The sequence below is a fragment of the Microcebus murinus genome, chromosome 8 (assembly GCF_040939455.1).
Source record: "Microcebus murinus isolate Inina chromosome 8, M.murinus_Inina_mat1.0, whole genome shotgun sequence".
NCBI classification, from domain to species: domain Eukaryota; kingdom Metazoa; phylum Chordata; class Mammalia; order Primates; family Cheirogaleidae; genus Microcebus; species Microcebus murinus.
In genome coordinates this window covers 23,453,194-23,474,435 of record NC_134111.1, presented here as the reverse complement: position 1 = coordinate 23,474,435, position 21,242 = coordinate 23,453,194, and the positions used below count along the sequence as shown (strand labels likewise).

At 31.9% G+C, this 21,242-nt stretch overlaps 1 protein-coding gene across 2 annotated transcripts in view; it reads left to right on the top strand.

Annotated features, from left to right (window-relative positions):
* The window catches only part of LRP1B (LDL receptor related protein 1B), a 1,745,675-nt gene that overhangs the window by 1,244,439 nt on the left and 479,994 nt on the right, over nucleotides 1-21,242 (top strand). For both annotated transcript variants that reach the window (XM_020288518.2, XM_076005497.1), the window contains exons 33-35: nucleotides 2,796-2,936; nucleotides 6,949-7,074; nucleotides 8,615-8,746. In XM_020288518.2, coding sequence (XP_020144107.2) covers nucleotides 2,796-2,936; nucleotides 6,949-7,074; nucleotides 8,615-8,746 — 399 coding nt within the window. The remainder of the gene's footprint in view (nucleotides 1-2,795; nucleotides 2,937-6,948; nucleotides 7,075-8,614; nucleotides 8,747-21,242) is intronic.

The following is a 21,242-nucleotide window of genomic DNA, read 5'->3' as shown; positions in this document are numbered from 1 at the left end:
TTTGCTTTAGGAGGGAGCTTGTGGTCAGGCTTTGGTTCCCACAAATGTCAGAATGAGGAGAACTTTATAGCGGGGCACCAGCCTTACTATCCCACACCTCTTCACTGAGTATTGTAGAAAAGACCAGCTGCTAGCCTTATGTATATTCAGGGCAAAGAGCAGTGGAGTTGGATGTGGTAGGTGGTATTACATACAGAAATATCTTCCTTTAATCACCTAATTTTTAACCTTACTTTGCACTCCCACTCTTATTATTTATAGGCTAAAATCAAAGTTTTCCAGAATTCTATAGAGAGAGGGGGTTTCCATTTCTCTGTAGCCCTCTTTTATCACATTCTAGGCTGCAATTTTATCTACCTGTTTCCTTAGTTTTCTATTTCTATCACCAAACTATCTTGTGTATATTTTTATATGCCCCTCATTCTTTTGTTGGTTTGGATTTATTCTGTTTCATGTTTTTATATTTCTGTAACAATGACAGAGCAGAAGAAATACAAGGAGAAACACATGTGCTCAGTCCAATATACTATGCTTTATACCTTTAATAAAATTGATTCTTTGAAGTGGTCAATGGCTCTACGCCTTTTTATACAGGGAACCTCTCTGCTTTAATGTAAATTTGTGTGTATAAATTTAAAAAATAGGTAAATAGGGCTATTCAAATTCATCATCATAATATAAACTCCATATATATATGTCAGGAGAGGGAAGGCTCAATTCCATCTATCTACTGAAGGGGACACTAAGGATAGTAGACTAACACCATGAATTCTGAAAGCAGTGTTTGGTCTAAAACTTGGCCACTATTCAATCTATGAAACAAAGAAAACTATGTAATATCTTTTAGCCTCAGTGTTCTTCATTGTAAAATAGTTTCATAATAGTATTACTTATAGCATTGTTGTCAAGATTAAATGAAATAATCTATTTGCAGTATTTAGAATTGTGCATTATACAATAATCAGATTCAGTAAAAGATGATTATTGTTGATGTGAGCATAACCATGGTTCTTGAAAATACCTGAAACAAGGCTCTGATTCAGTTAAAGACTTCTGGCATTTGAATGAGCATAATTTTACCTGGAAGGTATAAACTGCATTGTCTTGTTCATAGAATTTGTTAATGGAAAAAGACCCACACTCTGTAAGATAATTTAAAGAGGTTTATTCTGAGTTGAATGTATATGACTGGTCTGGTGCACCCGGCCTCAGGAGGTCCTGAGAAAATGTGCACATGGTATCTGGGTTACAGTTTGGTTTTATATATTCATGGACACAGGACTTACACATAAAAGCCTAAGTCAATACATGGAGGACATACATTGGTTTGGCCTGAAAAAGTGGGACATCTCAAGCAGGGGGCGGGGGGCGGGGGGGGAGGTTACAGCTAATAGGTGGGTTTAAAGATTATTTGATTTATGATTTATTAAATAAATAATGCTTTGTCTAAAGGCTTGGAATATTTTAACTTAAGATAAGGATGTCTATTAATCAGAGACAAGCTACTGGAAAGTTACTGCAACTTAAGTGATCTGTTAAATAAATTGATAGCTTGAAGGTGTGGTTTAAGTTTTGTCTTGTATAGCCTTAGGCCTGTTAATAATTTAGCATCTCATTATTACAAAGGAAATCTCCAAAAGGGAGGGCAGTATGACAAGGCATTTCTGACCTCCGTTTTCATGGCCAGCAACTCAGCCTTAGGATTTTCTGGAGTCTCTTTGGCCAAGAGGGAGGTCCATTCAGTCATCTAGGGGGCCTCAGATTTTATTTTAGTTCACAAATGAAATAATCTTACTTTAACTACTAGTAGAAATTGATGTGTGGTCCCAATTGTTATTAATTATATTTTGTTGAAAAGTCTAAATTGTTCAGATCTTTACAGTTATACATTTTATTTTAAATTACTCCATTACCTTAAAATTTTTAATGCTCTCATCATGGAGTCTTAAAAAGAACACAAGTTTTGAAGATAGGAAGACCAGATAAGTAAATCTGACTGCTATTTAATCTATATGAGTCTCAGATTCTCCCTCTATGAAATGGGAATAATATTTTTCTTACAGTTTTGCTATGACAATTTGAAATAATATAATAATGAAGGCATAATTTTTATTAGAATGCTAGCTTTGAGTAAGCAGAGTTAGTACCTTATCTTTTATCTGTCACACACTGTAGATTCCCTAATATTAAATAAGCATTCAATATGAGGTAATAGTGTAAATTAATAAAAATTTGAAGAAAGGAGCACAAACTGCAAGAAATAAAAGAGGTTAATTTTAGAAACCAGTAATGCCTCCATTACTAATGATTAAAAGCTTAAATACTTTTTAAACTAGAAAGTTGGAGAATATATCATTTTTATAATTGTTTAGATATTTTGTTAGACTTTACTATTCATTTATAAATATATATAGTATAAAACCACTATGGTCATGTTTAAGTACATAAATAATAAAATCTGCATTGCATATTAATTTGAAATATGCTTTTGTTTATATTTATATAAGAATATGCTATTAAGTATATATTATATAAGAATATTATGTATTCTTTTTTAAGAAAAAGAAAAGTTAAAGTGAAGAATCTCTAATTATGAAAAGAGAAGGAAATTTTGAACAATAAAATGTCACTATGGTTTGAATTTTTAAAAGTAAAAAGTGATTTTACTGTTTCCCTTAGAAGTAGAGTTTGGAAATATAACAAAAGAAATCAGAAAGCATTATAGTTTAATAGCTGTTTATTATATTTAATCAGACGATTAAATTTTCCCTTAAGAAATTGTTTCATTTTTATAGATAAGAAACTGTGGTGGGCAGACCAAAACTTAGCTCAGCTGGGAACCTGCAGCAAAAGAGATGGAAGAAACCCCACCATCCTACGAAATAAGACTTCTGGGGTTGTTCATATGAAAGTGTATGATAAAGAAGCACAGCAAGGTAAGTCACACTCTAATGAATTTGTGCCACTTTTTGAATATATAATGTTCTCTTTTTTCATACTGGTTTCTCAATTCAATAATGGGAGATTTCTATTCTTGCTTCTAATAAAAAAAGAGAAAAAAAGGAAAATGTTGCTTAATACAGTAGGAGAAATGCCTTTAACATAAGGTGCATAATGAGTTTTCAAAACATTAGCAAAGCTGCCTTAGGAATCTTAACATGTCAGTTCTTCAAAGAGATCTTATCCAGTTCTTGATTTTTAAAGTATAAGAATAAGAAAAAATATCCCACAAAAATATATGTAATGTATAATTAAGCCCAGAAACTGAACAAACTAGGGGACTTTCAATTGACTGTGTCTACATAAGAATTGTATATCCCAAAGCACTACATTTTTTGGCTCTAAGCATTTTGCTTTTTTGTTTTTACTTGTGCAAATTGTGTGCAGTGAAATGGAGTGAGAAAACTAACAGATGGTTTACATAGGTGGACTTGTCACATTGCCCAAATGGCAATTGGATTAGAGACGCCAGCCAGGACAGCCCCACACCTGCTAGGCCTTTCTTACTTTTTGCTTCATAATCCTTGACATTAGCTAAACTCTCTTCCTAACCAAAAAAACAAAAAACAAAACAAAACAAAAAACAAACACCCCAAACCTTTTTCTGTATTCTACATTCTTACTTTAGTCTCTGCCTTGAAAATCCTTAGTTTCACATACTTTTCTCCTTAGGAAAATTTTTGACAACCACCAAGCAGGTAGGATTTATTGGCCACACCAAATGAGAGCCCTGCTTGCATGTCAGGAGACAAAATGGAGATCAGATTCATGTTTGCCTTCTCTGCACACAGCACGGGCCAAATCTTGGTTTGGAATCTTCACTTGCCAGAGGGAGAAGGAAACATATATTTATTTTTCATAAAAAAGTAATAACTTTAAAAGAAAAGAATTGCTTTAAACATTTCTCCAAAATATTTACTGAATTCTTTTTATTGTTGGGAAGATACAAATACTCAACCTCTTATGTGCAAATCCATACTTGTTCTGACCATTTTTGGTCATTGTGTATGATAATGAATAAGGGTGCTTTCACTAACAATTCAGTAATAGAACATTTTCTGTATCAAAATAAATAATTTTACTGAGATTCAAGTCAGGGGAAATAGATTACATAATTGAGAGTAAAGTATTGGTACTCAGTAAATAAAATATTGGACCATTTTCATGGATTTCAATAGAATATATTTGTTAAGTGTGAAAACTTAGAGTGCTATTTTAAATCTTAGTGCGTAGTGTATACTTATGAAATTGTATCCAAAAACACAATATTCAAAAATACAACAGAGAGAGAATATTTACAAACAAGGCATTTTTTAAAAAGTATCAATTTTTTAAAAATGTGAACAAACATATGCTTTGTTCAAAACTATAAGTTACTATATCAAATTTTTCTAGATATAGTTCCAATGAAGTTTCTGGGAGGAAACATTATTCTTGGGTCACTTTGCTCTTGTTAACAAGATTTCCCTCATCTTTAAAAGATTTGGTCCTAAGGGTAGATACAGTGTTCTATGCCTGTGAAAGTATTGCCAAGCTGACAAGGACCTCTAAAACTTAGATATCAGTAGTGTAATATGACTAAACTTAAAATGCAGTGAAAACACCATTTTTACTAGAAGAATATGCTGATAAAAGCATCTGTATTAAAGACAATCCCATTAAGAGAATCACTGCAGGTAGCTTAAAAGCTTCATTAAGTATGAAATATGAGCAATTTAGGACTCTTTAAGGTGCTAACATTACTACCTCTTTGTATTTCAAAGTACAATTAGCTACTTCATTTATCATTTTTGACATAGATCACTGGAGAGTTGAAGATCCTTGTTAGTCGAGTGGACTTTCTAGCACCACTAGAGATTTGGGGCATGAGGTTTGGACATCAATATCATTACAAAATATTAAGCCATGCTAGTATTTCTAATTTCATAGATGATCACTACATAAATTGTTACTCTTTAAAATAACTATAATATTTTCCTACTTTAATCTATATTTAATAAGAAAAGATATGTATCATAAATAAGGACTCATTTCATCATTTTTTACTTTTTTTCCCATTCACAATTAATTTCCCCTTAGAGACTAAACAAGTGATATATACAATGTGTATTGTTAGTATATAACATAATTCTTAAAATATATTAATTTTATTATTTATTAAAAGATAGTTATATTGGTATAATATATGGCTATTATTATAATTACATTAAAAATTACAGTCCCCAAAACGTTTTGTTTTTTTTTCTCACATATTTTTGGTATCATCAATGCTCTATGATCCCTCATTTTTATAAATCTGTTCTCTTCGCTAATGTATTTTTCTTTACTTCTTCAATTCTCTTATTTTTGCTTCATTCTTCTTTCTCTCCATGTGATATTCTTCAAACCTTATAGTTAAGCATCATCTGCCAAACTTTTCATAGCCTTTCAGGCTTTAGTGATAGTTAAAGTGATAGTTAAAGTACATATATATATATATGTATATATATATATATGTACTTTATGTGTATATAGTACTTTATGTATATATATATACACACACACACACATACACATAGCTCTATAGATTAACATTACAATAATATACACATGCTTTCTATAAAAAATATGTACATTGTAGGTATAGAATTATTATAAATCTATGCATAGAATTGTCTCATTATTAAAAAGTCAGAGATCTGAAATTTCATCTTAATATTATAAGTCAGTTAAGTATTATAAGTTGGGAAAGAGGGGAATGAATTAATTAATATTCATCAGTTCATATAGAGGATAAATATAATCATTGTAAAAATTCAGGGCCATTGTATGGCCCTACATAAGATGGAGTTCAGCCCTGGCTAAACCGACAGCTATAGGAAATGAGCAGAGAATGTTGTAGATCTCCTGATAAGAAATCTCCCAAGTTGAGTGTATTTCACACTTCAGAAATGACAGAGCTTGTGACAGATTCGATTGAACAATTAAATCCCATCAGACTATCCTGAATTCAGTAGAAGAGAAATAATGAGCTGCATTGGTATTTTGAATTTTCTGTAGAGCACTATTGATATATAGCTTTCATCATGCTTTGTAATTCTCACTGGATTTATTACACTCCATATCAGAGCTTGAATATCCAGTAAATGGCATTGCTTGCCCTAGAATAATAAAAATGTAAAAAATGGGATATTTAATGAACTTGCTAGGTAAGACTGTAAATTACTTAACCTCACACTACCAATTTTAATTAGCACATTGGGCCTAGTAAATTCAACGGAACATCTTTATAGAATGCTTACCTGTGATTACCTGGCTAATATTTGTCATTGCTACTATACAGGAATAAGAAGAATTAATATGCCAATTAATTAGAGGACTCTTATAGATGTATTTTTAATATATTTTGGGAGAATTATGTTCCTATGAATGGGAAAACTTGGGAGAATTATGTTCCTATGAATGGGAAAACTTATTTCCTTGCTTTTAAAAATTACTTAAGTACATATATACATACATACTTCCTTTCTTTTAATGGCATAATCTTAGTAATACAATTTAACAGCTATTTATGTGACACATTTGGATAAAATATTCTTGCAGAGGAAATAACTATAGAATTGAAGTAAAATTTAAAAGTCAAAAAGAAAAATTTCTGGTTTTTCTAATCTTAAGGTATTACAAAGATCTATGACAATATTCATGACAAATCAATTTCCTTTTGCTTTTCTGTAACTATTAATCTTCTCATGTATCTCTGTCTACTTCTCACTTTTTTGGAAGAACAGAATATAACCATAATTTACTACTTCAAATTATTTGAGAGAGTGAAATATAACACTAACCAATGTAAAACAGCTGTATTTAGAAATCAATAGCATAAATATTTGTTCAAATTATTGATATGAAATAAAACTCTTTTTTTAATATTGTCTTTTTTTTTCTTTGTTTTGTTTTCATTCTATGCAGGCAGTAATTCCTGCCAACTAAACAATGGTGGATGCTCTCAGCTCTGTTTACCAACATCTGAAACTACAAGGACTTGTATGTGTACAGTGGGATATTATCTCCAAAAGAACCGCATGTCATGTCAAGGTATGAGTTCTTTAAAAAGCTTAGCTCTGGTGCATTTACTTCATTTATCATTATATGCCATGGCGATTTTAGCAAACCAAAGACAGTTAAATATTTGGAAAAAATATATATTAGCTTGTTATTAGGACAATGATATACTGCTTAGTCTAACACATGCAGGATTTTAGTGTATCTGAAATGTTTAAAATATCATTGTTATTTCCTTGTAAAAATTTCTAATATTTTAGTTATTTTCAGCAACTACAATTTATTATCAAACTTTTAACCAAATTAAGTATAATAGAAGCTACCTTCAACTTGAATAGGCAGAAGCTGAAGTAGAACACAGTGGTTGATTGGCCGGAATTAACATGCAATTTGAATTAGATAATGATTACTTTCTTTCAACTATTTTAGAGAATGTGAGGTCTCAAGTTTACATAACTGAGGGAGAAGAGCATTTTAAAAGAACTGGAACCTAAGAAATCTATCTTCCTATTTCTTATTTCATAGTCCCAGTTCTATTATTCCCAAAGAACTTTGTTCTAGAATCAGCTTTTACAGCCAGTGATAATAGTTTCATTTTGTCTTTAAATCTTATTTGAGAAATATGTATGTTAGTACATATTTTATTTTATTTTAATTCAAATATTTATATGGCACTTAGTATGTGCAAGGCACTGTTCTAAGCACCATTTACATATTAATTCACTTAATCCTCGTAACCTCATGAGGTAGGTCTCTTATCCCCATTTTAGACATAAGGAAACTGAGGCACAGGGAAATTAAGTAACTTCCTTGAGTCACATGGCTAGGAAGTGGTGGAAACAGATTTAAATTCAGGCATTTTGGTTTTAATAAGAAAATATGGATACAGAAATATTTTTTAATATATTAGCAAAATTCATAACCATTAGCATGTATACTTCCGGTAGTGAACTTGTATTTATGTTCCTACTTTAGAACATGATTTTGATGCCAGAAAAGTAAGATATTAATAGGTAAAATTAAGCACTTAGTGTGTTTTTAGTTGTTAAAAATATTTAAATAGTCTGATTCCCTTAAGAAATATAAATGTCTTTTAGAAAAGTACCAGTGATATAGTTATCTAAAATCATAAATTTAAAATCAAAGTTATATATATATTATTATGTATAAGCAAGGAAATTTTTGGATTTTAGAGAAGAAGGAATATACTTGGGTTGTGAAGCTAGTTTGGCTTCCAAGAGTTATCTACTTCACAGGTTAAGAAAGTGTGGTTCCCATACCAGTAGCATCATCACCACCAAGGAGCTTTTTAGAAATTCAAATTATCAGGCCCCTGGCATGGGACCCAATAATCTGTTTTAACCAATTTTCTTTGTAACAAATCTGATGCATACATAAGTTTGGGAACCACAAATGTACCTATAATTCATTAGTCAGGAAGCATAGTGCACAATCTCAAAAAAAAAAAAGGCTAAGAAATATACATTATTAAGTTAAGATTGTTAAGATAATACTAATTAAATTATTTTTATGTCAAATATTTATTCTGAGCTTTTTTTATCCTCCAATTTAGGTATAGAATCATTTCTTATGTACTCTGTTCATGAAGGAATTAGGGGAATACCTCTTGAACCAAGTGACAAAATGGATGCTTTGATGCCTATATCAGGAACTTCATTTGCTGTGGGAATAGATTTCCATGCAGGTAAATATATTTTTATTCATAATTTATGTATAATATATACACTTGATTTTTTAAAATCAAGTGTAATATGGAAATATAACTTTTGGTTATATTTCCAATGGTGGAAATATAACTTTTCTACCTGTACTTTGATAGTCAAGATGAAAAACAAGAAAGCAAATTAAAGATGAATTTTTAAGCCTATCATACCTTGTTCTAAATATATTATGTTTGGAAAAAATAAAGTAAAATTTTTCTAATGTATAACATTTGATTTGCAAGTGTATTAACATGCCATGATTGGCACTCGGTTGCATTATTTTTATTTCTCTTTGTTTGTATTTCAATGACACTTTACTTTTATCTAGTCATACATATAAAGATATATAAAGCATTTTGATGTATTATATACTTAAAATACAATGTTAAATTATTTTCAGGATGTGATTATTCTAACATAGGCAATAGCAAATGAAATCCAAATAATGGAAAAAATATATAAATGCTAAGACATTTACAAGTATTTAGAATACGGTATGTAGCATTTGGAGACAGACCTTACCTTATCTTCTTCTGTTTTACCAAACAGTGAAAGAAAGCAAATTGGATATTAACATTTTGTTGTGGCTAATATAAATAAATGACTAGAAATTAATGATAGATACTCTCGACTTTACTGAAATAAACAAGTTTTTTTGTGGTAATTGCTAAATCTAGACATAGCATAGACATTAGGTATGCTCATTAATATTCAGATTCATTATCTTACATTTGAGGGTTTAAACTTATAAAAACAAATAACTAAGTCATATGTTTCCTGAATTAATATTTCAGTGTTGAACATGTTATGTACGCTCACAATGTTTTTATATTTGTAAAGACCTAATATTATCTAATGTTTAAAAACAAATAGCTCTTTGGTTCATAATCTTGAAAATAAAAAGAATCCTTACAATCTTAAAAAAAAATCATTAAGCACGAGCATGTGGGCTTCTGGTAATAAGCTTACTTTCCTCCAGCTCTAACACATTTTGTTTAACCACGTATTAATGCAATTCTTGGCTACAAATTAATGAATTATAGGGGATCTTTACAAGTGGCTCAAAGATGACTTTTCTTAAGTAAATTATTTTGCAGCAAATGTTTGGAATCACATATAGGCAAACTTCTTACATTTTTTAAAGTGCCTTGACTAAAGGAAAATGCAAAGAAATAGAATATATGTTATTCAGCAATATGTTAATTTTGCCAAATCACAATTATGACTTTTGATCAAACTTTTATTAAATCTCATTATATTAATATGTGGAAGGCTTATTACCCTATATTGCATAATTTGCCCTGTCTCTTATTACTCTTTAGAATTTTATCATATAAGACAGTGGTCCCCCACCTTTTTGGCACTAGGGACCACTTTCATAGAAGATAATTTTTCACAGATGGGGTGGGGGAGATGTGGCAGGGAGGGACGGTTTGGGGAAGATTCAAGCATATTACATACATTTGTATAGTGCAGTCAAACCTCTCTGCTAATGATAATCTGTATTTGCAGCCGCTCCCCAGCACTAGCATCACCGCCTCAGCTCCACCTCAGATCATCAGGCATTAAATTCTCATAAGGAGCGCACTTAGATCCCTTTCATGTGCAGTTTGTGCTCCTATGAGAATCTAATACCGCTGCTGATCTGACAGGAAGCGGAGCTTGTGTGGTGATACCAGCGACAGCGAGCAGCTGTAAATACAGATAAAGCTTCCGGGCCACTCACCTCCTGCTGTGTCTCCTAGTTCCTAACAGGCCATGAACTGGTCTGCAGCCCAGGGGTTGGGGACTGCAGACATAAGATTCCTCTAGTACAAAACTAAGAAAACTTGAACATATACAGTATGTGTGTATGGTTTTGCTAAGTACATAATTCCATGTTTTAGCTAAATCATATATTCAGTTCCTTTATAGACTCCGTAATGGGCTGGGTGCAGTTGCTTACGCTTATAATCCTGGCACCTTGGGAGAATAAGGTGGGAGGATCATTTAAAGCTGGGAGTTTGAGACCAGTCTGAGCAGCATAGCCAGACCTCATCCCCACCCTAAAACCAAAACAACAACAAAAAAGTGTCTATAATGATTTTGAAAGTATTTGATACATTTCCATGAGGTAGAAATATTAAAATGAGCAATTTGGTCTAAATGTCCTGATTAGATCATTACTAAATCTCTTGTTTCTTAAGATTAAACTGAACACTTAGATGTGTTAAATTCACTCTCCAAGGTTTTATATTGGCCCTGAAATGGTTAAATTTAATACTATGTGCCATGATTGAGGATACTTTTGTTGGTAGAGAATAGTATTCTCCTTGTTTCAAAATGCCCAGTAATTACTAATATCATAAATTTATTTCATATCAAAGTAGCTTTTCATCAGAATTTACCTTTAGTTAAAACTTTATATTTTTTATGTTGTGACTACCATATTTTTATTTGCTAGAGAGAAATTATTTTCAGAAAATCTGTTTCTTATAACTGTAAAGGGATGTAGGCATATTGAATAGTCATGTAGGTAGAATGTTTAAGATCTATTAAAATCTCTACTGTTTATCAGAAAACAGCAATTAAAAACTTATTTTGAAACCAAAGAGTGTTAGAGATTTACATGCCAGGAAAATGTACAGTGGGAAGAGTCTAGAGTTTAGCTACAGACAACGTGGACTCTGATGCCAGCTCAGCCACTTACTAGCTCTGTGATTTGGAGTAAATTATCTAATTTGTCTAAGTCTCAGTTACCTTACTTTTTGGGGATATGAGAATATTTAGATCAATATATGCAAATGTTTGACACAGTGTCTGACATATAAATGGGTGTTTGGAAAATGGTTACAAAAATGTTAAATAAATGGAAAGTAATATATTGTAGAAATTGTCATATGTGATATATATGTATATAATTTTTTTCTTTTTCTTTTTTTTTTACAAACATAACTTGGAAGCTGTATTTAAATTTCCAAATAGCAAGGGTTTTGTTTTCCTGTTCTCTTGACTAATATTATATTTTCTATTCAGTTCCCTATTTAGAAAAATAGATGTTACCTAACACCTCGTGGGTAGTAAGAATGGGCTAGTAAATCTCCCTGTGAAAATGGATATCCTTATCATCATCATCAATAGCCTATTGTATGATACTTAAAGATTAGATAATATTATCAACTATTTATAGTTATTAAATATAAATCTGGGAATCTAGCATACAGTGTTAATACAATGAACTAATTGAAACACTGATGAAGATGATGGTGGTGGTGATAACAACAGCTTTCAACCATTTTTCCCCATTACTTTTGTGCTTCCATCTACTTGACAGTTTTATCTTTTACTAATTGTGTTTATGAAAGTGTAAGTGTCAGCAACTCAATTTATAGTATCTTTATAGACAATATACAAGCTCTGTAACTTTGTGGAAAGAAGTTGCTTCAGGGAGAAAGGAAGAAGAAAACTAGATTACTCCTCAAAGAGAGAGAAAACAAACAATTTTTGAAGTGTCAACATCTCCTTGTTTATCTATATTTTTTATTGCATGTTTATCTGTATTTTATTTTATGGCCTTCATGTTTAACCTGATTACACATTCTTCCTCTGTTAGCTCCTTTTGCAGATATTCTATTTCCTCTTTTTTCATGAATGACGTTTACCTCTTGGAAATAATCCCTACATTAGGATCAATCAAAGATGAGGAAATGGAAGGGTATAGTTGCCCTTTAGTCTAATCAAAGTTCCCATTTTACTAAGGAAACGGAGTGGAAGAGGATAATTTATTAAGTACAAATATCATAATTTATTAAAATCAGTTCATTACCATGGTATTATAGGGATAAATCTATTGTTAAAACCTATGCATTTCATATAGATTAACAGGTCCGAATTTTGCTGGGTTTGGTCATAATAAATTAAAGCTTTCTGCAGTGAAAGGATTCTTTTTTTCACTGATGAAGCAATTCTGGATACTGTCCTCAGAAGAAAGAAGACCCTGTGGCTAGATTTAAAATGTTCAAAGCATTTTTACTTCTTCACTGGAAAAGTCCCATTCCACTGGAAAAAAATATTGAGCTTTGAAAATCCTTGCCTGCTGGGTGATATTCCTCCTGATGAATGAATACTGCATTTGATGCTTTAAAAGATATATTTTAGTTAGGAGAAAAGCCTTCAAAACAAAGCCCATGGCTCCACTTAGTTATGCGATCTTCAGTAAGTAATGCTCTATTCAGTCCTCCCTCCCCTTGGGGTATTTATGACATTTTCATAATAATCAAATAATGGGATGCTACTTGAATAGAAGACATTCTACTCAGAGAATGATTATCTGACATTTTCAAGCTTATATTCTTTTCTCATCTTTTATCTCTTTTGTTCAAATTTGGGTTATCAATGCACTCAATGCAACAAATGTTGATTACCATCTATTAGTTAGAGGAATATCATAGTTAAGTTGCTGTGGAAGATAAAGACACACAAGGAATAAGAACCATTATTCAGATGTCATTGTTTGGTATTCACTATGGGAACTATTGTAATAGCTTTTTTACACCATCATATAGTAATTTGGCTATTAAGGTAATAAAAACATTGAAGGAACATTATATATTTGTCCAAACCCCTAGAATGTACAACAAGAGTGAATCCTAATGTCAACTGCGAACCCTAATATAAACTATGAATGTGTCGACTTAGGTTCATAATTAGTGGAGGAGGCTGTTCATGTATGGGGGGAAGGTGGATATGGGAACGTTCTGTACTTTCCGATCAGTTTTGCTGTGAACCTCGGCCTGCTCTAAAAATTAAAGTCTATTAAAAACTGAAGGAGAATATATGACAAAATATTGTTACCACATTTACCCTAATGAGTGTCACCTATTTACATAAAAGAATCCCTTTTTAATAGTCCCACAACATTCACATATATCTTTGAATATTAGAAATAGAAGGAATATTTAATAGCATTTGTAGCAATCCCTCATATTACAGGTAAGGGAACAGGAATCCAGAGCAATGAAAGAGTTGTGTACTAATGCAGTATCCTACTCCCAATTCTTTCCACTATGCTGTCTTGCATGTGTAATCACTGAAACAAAAGGTTATTTAGAACACCATTGGAATTACTTGATGAAACTACATTGCACTTCTGCAAATTTGTGCTGGTCGAAGATCATGTATTATTTTGATTTATATACTGAATCATGTGATTTTTAAACCCATTTAATAATTGAAGCAAGTGACACTCATGTGAGAGTCTGTTTTTTGGTGCCTGGAGGCTTTTATAAAGCAGCTATTTACAAACTTTTTCAGCACTTTGTCACCAACCAAGGCCACAGAAAAATTATAGAAATATTTCTTTTTATGTCAGTAACAGCAGTAGTTTAAGAAATATAATATTGTTGCTTTGGGACATTTTTTCAATTTTATGAAAACCGTTTTCTTGGCTACAAAGTGAATTTTTAGGGCTGGTTGAATTTTTTCTTGTTCTTATGACAGTGAACCAAAACTACTTTGTGTTGTCATTTCAAACTTGCCTCAAGAATATATTTTTAAATCATGTGACTTGTTCGTGTGCATTTGTAGATAGTCAAGTTTGGTAAATGTTTCAAGATGTAAGGTACTAATTATCACAGGAAAACAAAAATTTTTCAATACTACCTGAAAGGCAAATACCATGAACATACAGAGCATAAGGCGTTATAGGTTAAACAAATTATTGAAAATATCTCACATATCCTTTTTGGATAATTTATAAACCCAGAACATAAAAAAAAAAGAAAAAACACCTTAAATTAGGCATCTCAATTTGTCAATAGGTTACCCAAAATGAAAAGCCCCAGAAGGTGCACAAGGATGACCTACAAAGATTAAAGCTTTGGTCAACTTATTTGGGACATACATATTTTTTTCTTTGCTATTGAGAATATTGTGTAAGTAAAACTCATGCAACTTCAGTTAATCAGCACTTCTCATGAAAGGAAAAGGTCCCAGCACCAACTTTAGACTAATTCACATGGAGCACATCCAATCTGTGTTACGGCACCTTTCTCTTTCCCTAGTCTGAATCACTCTGTGCCGCCACATATTTTTTTAGCTGCTCAGAATTCTCAGCAGAGCTACATTGACATCTGATTCTCTAATGTATTTCTCTACCCTCTTTATCAAAATTGAGTTGCCAAGAAGCCTATTCTCAAAAGGCCTAATTTACTGAGTTTTTAATTCACAGTAAATTATTAATAGCTGCTAAGAGATTGACAAGTTTTCTCACTAAATATATTTGAGCAGATCATGGTATTTTCAACCACTGCCATAAATCCAACTGAAAAACCACTAAAGATATGTAAAAAAAGGTATTTTTATGGGTAGGTCAATCTTTTGTCTGTTTTTCAAATTACTCCATACTCTGAGTCTTAGACAATAGATTGGCACCTGTTTATTCCCAAGAACCCAGTCCTGGATATGCTGACAGGTCAAATGATAATATGGAGATCTCCTTTAGCTTAGGTATATTTGTAACTTTAGTGTCTTTAAGTTCAACTTTAACCTTGAAAAAGTGCTTTTCCCCCCATTTTAAGAAAACCAAGAATATATTAGTCCATTTGTCTTTTTGACACTCTTTCTTAAAGAAAGGTATGATTCAGCTTCTTAGATTCTTGGCCATTAGTGTTTAATCAAGTAGACAATTTTCTAGTTAACAGAGAAAAAGAGAAGTTATTTAATTGATTTTGGGACTGGTCATAATCAATGGATCTTTATTTCCATTTTATCATTTGGCCTTATTTTCATCTAGGGGCAATAAATAGTAAGTGCATCCTTTTGAGACTTGAAGGGACACAAAAGAACTAATTGGTTATATGAATTTTTTAGTACTTTTAAAACAAAGATTTGCAGAAATAGAAAAAGCATAGACATGGAGTTAAAAACCCATAGGAGTATTCCAAAGAGAGGAGTTTGGAAGAGAAAGAAATTAAAATAACGACAATGAGAAATTTAATATATATTAAGCACTTGCTACATTATAGGAGTAATATTAGCAAACTTTGTGCACTTACATAATTTAATTCATCAAAATAATCTTTTGAAGAAGGTGACATTTTTATTTTAACAATAAAGAAACTGGGTTTTGGGATAAGATATGTATGTAGGGAAGATTTGGTTGCTTTGAGATATCAAAATTAAATTCCGCATTCAGGATTTGCTTTTGGATTTTTGCCCCTGAGATTGACATAAAATATGAATTACATAACCAGTGTGAAATAATCTACATCAGATCCCTGATAATAATAAGAATTTATAAGTTTACAATAAGAATTTTAATCTTATTATAATTATGATTGGTAACGGTAATTGATAGGCCGTATCAGGATTCAGGGTTTGGGGGCAATGGTGATAATATGGTCAGTATGGAATTACGCCTGCTAAATTGAGGGGCAGAAGACTAATGGCACAGCTTTATGTGAGAGGAAGTTAGGGAGAGAACCATAATCATTATTATCATCATCATAGAATGGAGGAGAAGTACAAGAAGAAAGGAAAAATAATTCATTCGACTATGTTTTAATTAGTTATCTATTGCTATGTATGTAACAAATTACCAAAACTTAGCAACATAAAATAACACTTATTATCTCATAGTTTCTATGGGCCAGCTTAGCTGGGTCTTCTGGTTCAAAGTTTCTCATGAGGCTGAAATCAAGGTGTTGGTCAGAGATGTGGTTTCATCAGAAGGCTCATTTGGAGATGGTCGGCTTCCAAGTTCACTCATGTGGCTGTTAGCAGAATTCTGTTTCTTGCAGGCTGTTGGACAGAAGGCCACAGCACCTTATTCACTTTTGAACTCAGCTCCTTGTCAAGTGGGCCTTCCCACAGGGAAGTTCACAGCATATGACCACTAACTTCCCTTAGAGCTAGTAAGTAAGAAAGTGAGAGAAAGCACATACAAAATGGAAGTTAGAACTTTTGTAACCCAATCTCAGAAATGGCATCCTCATCACTTCTGATATATTCTATTTATTAGAAGCTAGTAACTAGATCCAGCCCATACTTAAAGTGAAGCCATTGGAGAAGGGAGTGAATATCAGGTGGTAGGAGTTAGTAGGAGTCACATTATAGGCAAACCATCACAATACCACGAATGTTTTATGTACATTATCCCCACACATTATTGTCTAAGGGGTGAATTCTGATGGCAAGTTTGAATTATCAATGATGTTCCTGTATGGACAAGTTGTATTCTGGCTTAAACCACTTGAGTATGAATTATTAATTTGAAACATCAGGATTATTACCTTGATCCCCCCTTTGCCTCCAGTTAATAGTAGGCCGTGACTACCTGGAGAAGTTCTTTAGGTAGAAATCCAAGACAAAGCTTAAGTCAACTGTCAAATACTTCACAAATTGAATGGGACAAAGCTGGGATTTGAGCTCACGTGTATATTTCTCCAACCCCTAGCTTTATCCACACTGATGTGCTAGAATAAGTCAAATAAGGAAAGATTCCAGCAATATCCAAGAAAGAATGGTTGTAGAACAACACAATAACAAAAAATATGCTATATAAGGCAAAGGCTCAGAGGTATCTAACCAATCAAGGTGTGGGGTTTAGAAAGCCAGGCTAAGGAACGAGGTAGTTTTAATATTGAGAAATTGACTTAGTAGCTCTATGGCATTAGTTATCAGCACCCAAACTATGCTTTGCAATACCTGGAAGCTTTGTTGGCTGTCACAACTGGAAGGGTACACATTGGCATTGGGTAGAGGCCAGGAATGCTGCTAAACAATGCATAGGACAGTTTTCCACAATAAAACATTATACATCCCTAAATACTAACAGTTCCCAAACTGAGAAACCTAGACCAGAGTAAAATCTAAGATTATTTTAGGTGATTCTGATGAGTATCTCTGGTTTAGAGCCACTATCCTCTTTGGCAGTAGGAAATCCCAAAGTTTTTATCTCTAGGCTATTGTTTGTTATCTTGAACATCTCTTTCATTAGTACCTAGCTTTTAATGTCATGCATTTCCCAAATTCACTTTTGGCCACCATTTCAGAAGAGTCAACAGAAGCCAGCAACTTCCTCCAGCCATCCTTTACAGTTTTTGACCAGTGTCTGGAAAAGGCTTCTTGTAATGGTAACTTACACCACATCTTTTACTAATGATTCTCCAGCATTGGAGCTCTTTAAGAGAAGTTCCTTCAAGAAATTGCTTATAGCTGTCTAGTATTGCCTGGGGAATACAGAGGTGCATAACACCAATAGAATGATTATTATAGTTGCTTTCTTCATCACCAAGACAGGCTGAGTGTTGACTAATGTTAACTATGCTTAAAGCAACTTCTAGTATTACTTCAACTGTTTCTGTCCATAGTTTTATGCCCAGGGATGGAGCTTCAAAGTACCTGGGAACAATTGCCAGTTCTTTATGCCCACAGTGGCATACGAGAGCAGTTATGCAAATCCTATTCCTAGGATAATATGCTATCTCCCATCATTCACTATGGCTAAAGCATCTGTCAGTAGATTTATCAAAGGCTGTGTTAGAAAGGCAAAACAAAACAAAACTGGTTTCATTAGTCTAGAAGTTTGTGTCATTTATTTACTGTTTAATTTTACTAAGGACTGAGTAAAAGGAGATAGATGAAAATTAAGTAAGAAAAAACTCAGATGGAACCAGAAATAACATACTAGAATAGATTACTTAAACGTTATGAATCTATGGCCTTGGAGTATTTTAAAGAGTTAAGAGAAACAAACAACCTCTTCTGAATAATGATCTCTCTGGATCTCTTCCAGCTTTTTGACTATACAACTTCCAATATTAATAGTGTTAACAGTAACAACCTATAGGTTCTTTTTATAAATGATCTATTTTCTTAATCAACAGTCGTTAAAACCTATGTGAACAGAATCAGAATTAGACTTGCATAGTTGGAGCACAAAATGTATTGCATAACCTGTATTGTATAATCTGCTCCATTCTTCAGGGGAAAAAACAAATAAATACTAACAGGATAGATTTTATTTATTTTGCTGCTTTCCTTACAAATTAAATATTAAGATAATGATAAACTTGATGATTTCATATATGATTCAAGGTTCTACATATATACCAAAAATTATTCCCTAAATCCTCAAAAAAAGGATTCATAGTTTTTGTTGTGGAGCCTATTATCCCAATTAATAGGGAGTAAAAGAGCAAAGATTTATTGGTAATTATTATTAACTTTATTTGAAATGTGACTAAAGCCTTATAATTTTTTCCATTTATTGCTCTTTCTCAATATTATTTTAGTGATAAAATAACTGATGTTTTGAGCTCACTTGGCTCAGATTTTAATTTAGCAATACAATAAAAGATACTAATGAATATATTCGCATACTCAATTATTTGCAATATTCATATAAAACCCTATTAACTCAAAATTGTGATGATTAGGTAAAAAAGTAGACATATATCAACTCAGTCATCATTAAATGTTATTAAAATGAGTTAGTAGAGAAATATCAGTTTAGCAATTACTTACTGATATAGACATCAATATATGGTTAAATACTTTTATTAAAATTGTAGAAAATTTGAAAAATTAGGAAACATGACACAAAGTTGAAATAAAAACCCACTAATACTACTGTAACACAGATAGCAACTTATTAAATTTGGTATATTCATATTCATACTATGCTTTTTAAATACAAATAAATTTTATTATTGATATGATTTTGTCTTATTCTTTTCACTTACCATGCTAACCTGAACACTTTTCTATGTTAGGATTAACAATTTGGAAATCTTATTTTTAATAGGTGTATAATATTATATTATGTGGGTTACCATAAATTTTTTAACCTTTCTAATACTTTTGGACATTTGGATTGTTTCCAATATTGGCTCTAAATTTTTATCAACATTTGTGATAATTTCTTACAATATAATTTTCTTTTTTTAACTAACAATTTGATTGAGATATAATTTACAAACTATAGAATTTACCCATTTAAAGTGTGGTTTGGGCAAATTCACAGTTGTGCAACCATCTCTAAATTAATATCTAATTTTAGAATATTTTCATAAATATTTCCACATATCTGTTAGTAGACTCTCATATATTTCCAACTTCCCAGACCCAAAGCAATTGCTAATCTACTTTTCTAATATATAGATGCCTATTTTGGACATTTCCTATAAATGTAATTGTGTGATTTGTTTTCCTTTGTGATTGGCTTCTTTTGTTTAACATAATGTTCATCCATGTTGTAGCACACATCAATATTTAACTACTTATTTTGCCAAATAATACTCCCTTTAACTGTTAAGTGACATTTTATTTATCCATTTATTAGTTGATAGACATTTGAATTATTTCCACCTTTTTGATTATACAAATAAAGATGCTAGGAACATTCATGTGCAAGTTTTAATGTGGACATATGTTTTAATTTCTTTTTTTTTTTTCCAGAGGGCACGGTTTATTACTCCTGGTGCGGGCAGGTGGGGTGGGGGCGGGACTACGTGGGAGTGGGGGTGGGGCAGGAGCATGTCGGGGGCGGGGACACGTGGGGCGGGGGTGGGGACAGTGGCGGAATGAATTTAGGAGGTCATATGGTAGCCTTTTGAGGAATTGCCAGATTTTTTTCCAAAATGATTAACACATTTTTCAAGCCCAACAATAATGTATGAAGGTTCCAATTTTTCTACATTGTCTCCAACACTTGTTACTATCTGTCTTTTTTGGTTATAGCCATTCTGGTGAATATAAAGTAGTATCACGTTGTGGTTTTGCTTTGCATTTCTTTGATGCCTAAAGACATTGAGCATCTTTTCATATGCTTATTATCCATTTATATATGTATATGGAGAAATGTTTATTCAAATCGTTTCCCCATTTTATTGTGGGAATTTTTGTCTTTTTAATATTGAGTTCAAATTTTGAATACATTTTAGATAAAACTCCCTTATAAGACACATTGTTTGCAAAAGTTTTCTGCCATGCTGTAGTTGTCCTTTCGTTTTTTGAAGGAGTATTTTGAATCACAAAACTTTTAAATTTTGATGAAATACAATTTAGTTATTTTTTGTTGTTCTAGCTTGTGCTTTTTGTATTTTATCTAAGAAACCATTACCTAATTCAAGCATACTAAGATTTAATGTCACGTTTCCTGTTAAATGTAATTTTTAGCTTTTATATTTATATTTAAGTCTATCATACACTTTTATTTTTTGTATATGAATGTGGATATCCATGTGTATATGCATGTGAAAATACAGTCATCTCAGTACCATTTTTTGAGAAGACTATCATTTCCACTATTAAATTGTCTTGGCAATTTGTTGAAAATCAATTGACTGTAAAGGTAAGACTTTATTTCTGGACTCTCAATTCTATTTTGTTGATCAATATGTCTACCTTTCTAAGTACCAATTGTCTTGATTACTATAGCTTTGTAATCAGTTTTAAAATTGGAACTGTGAGTCTTCTAACTTTGTTCCTATTTTT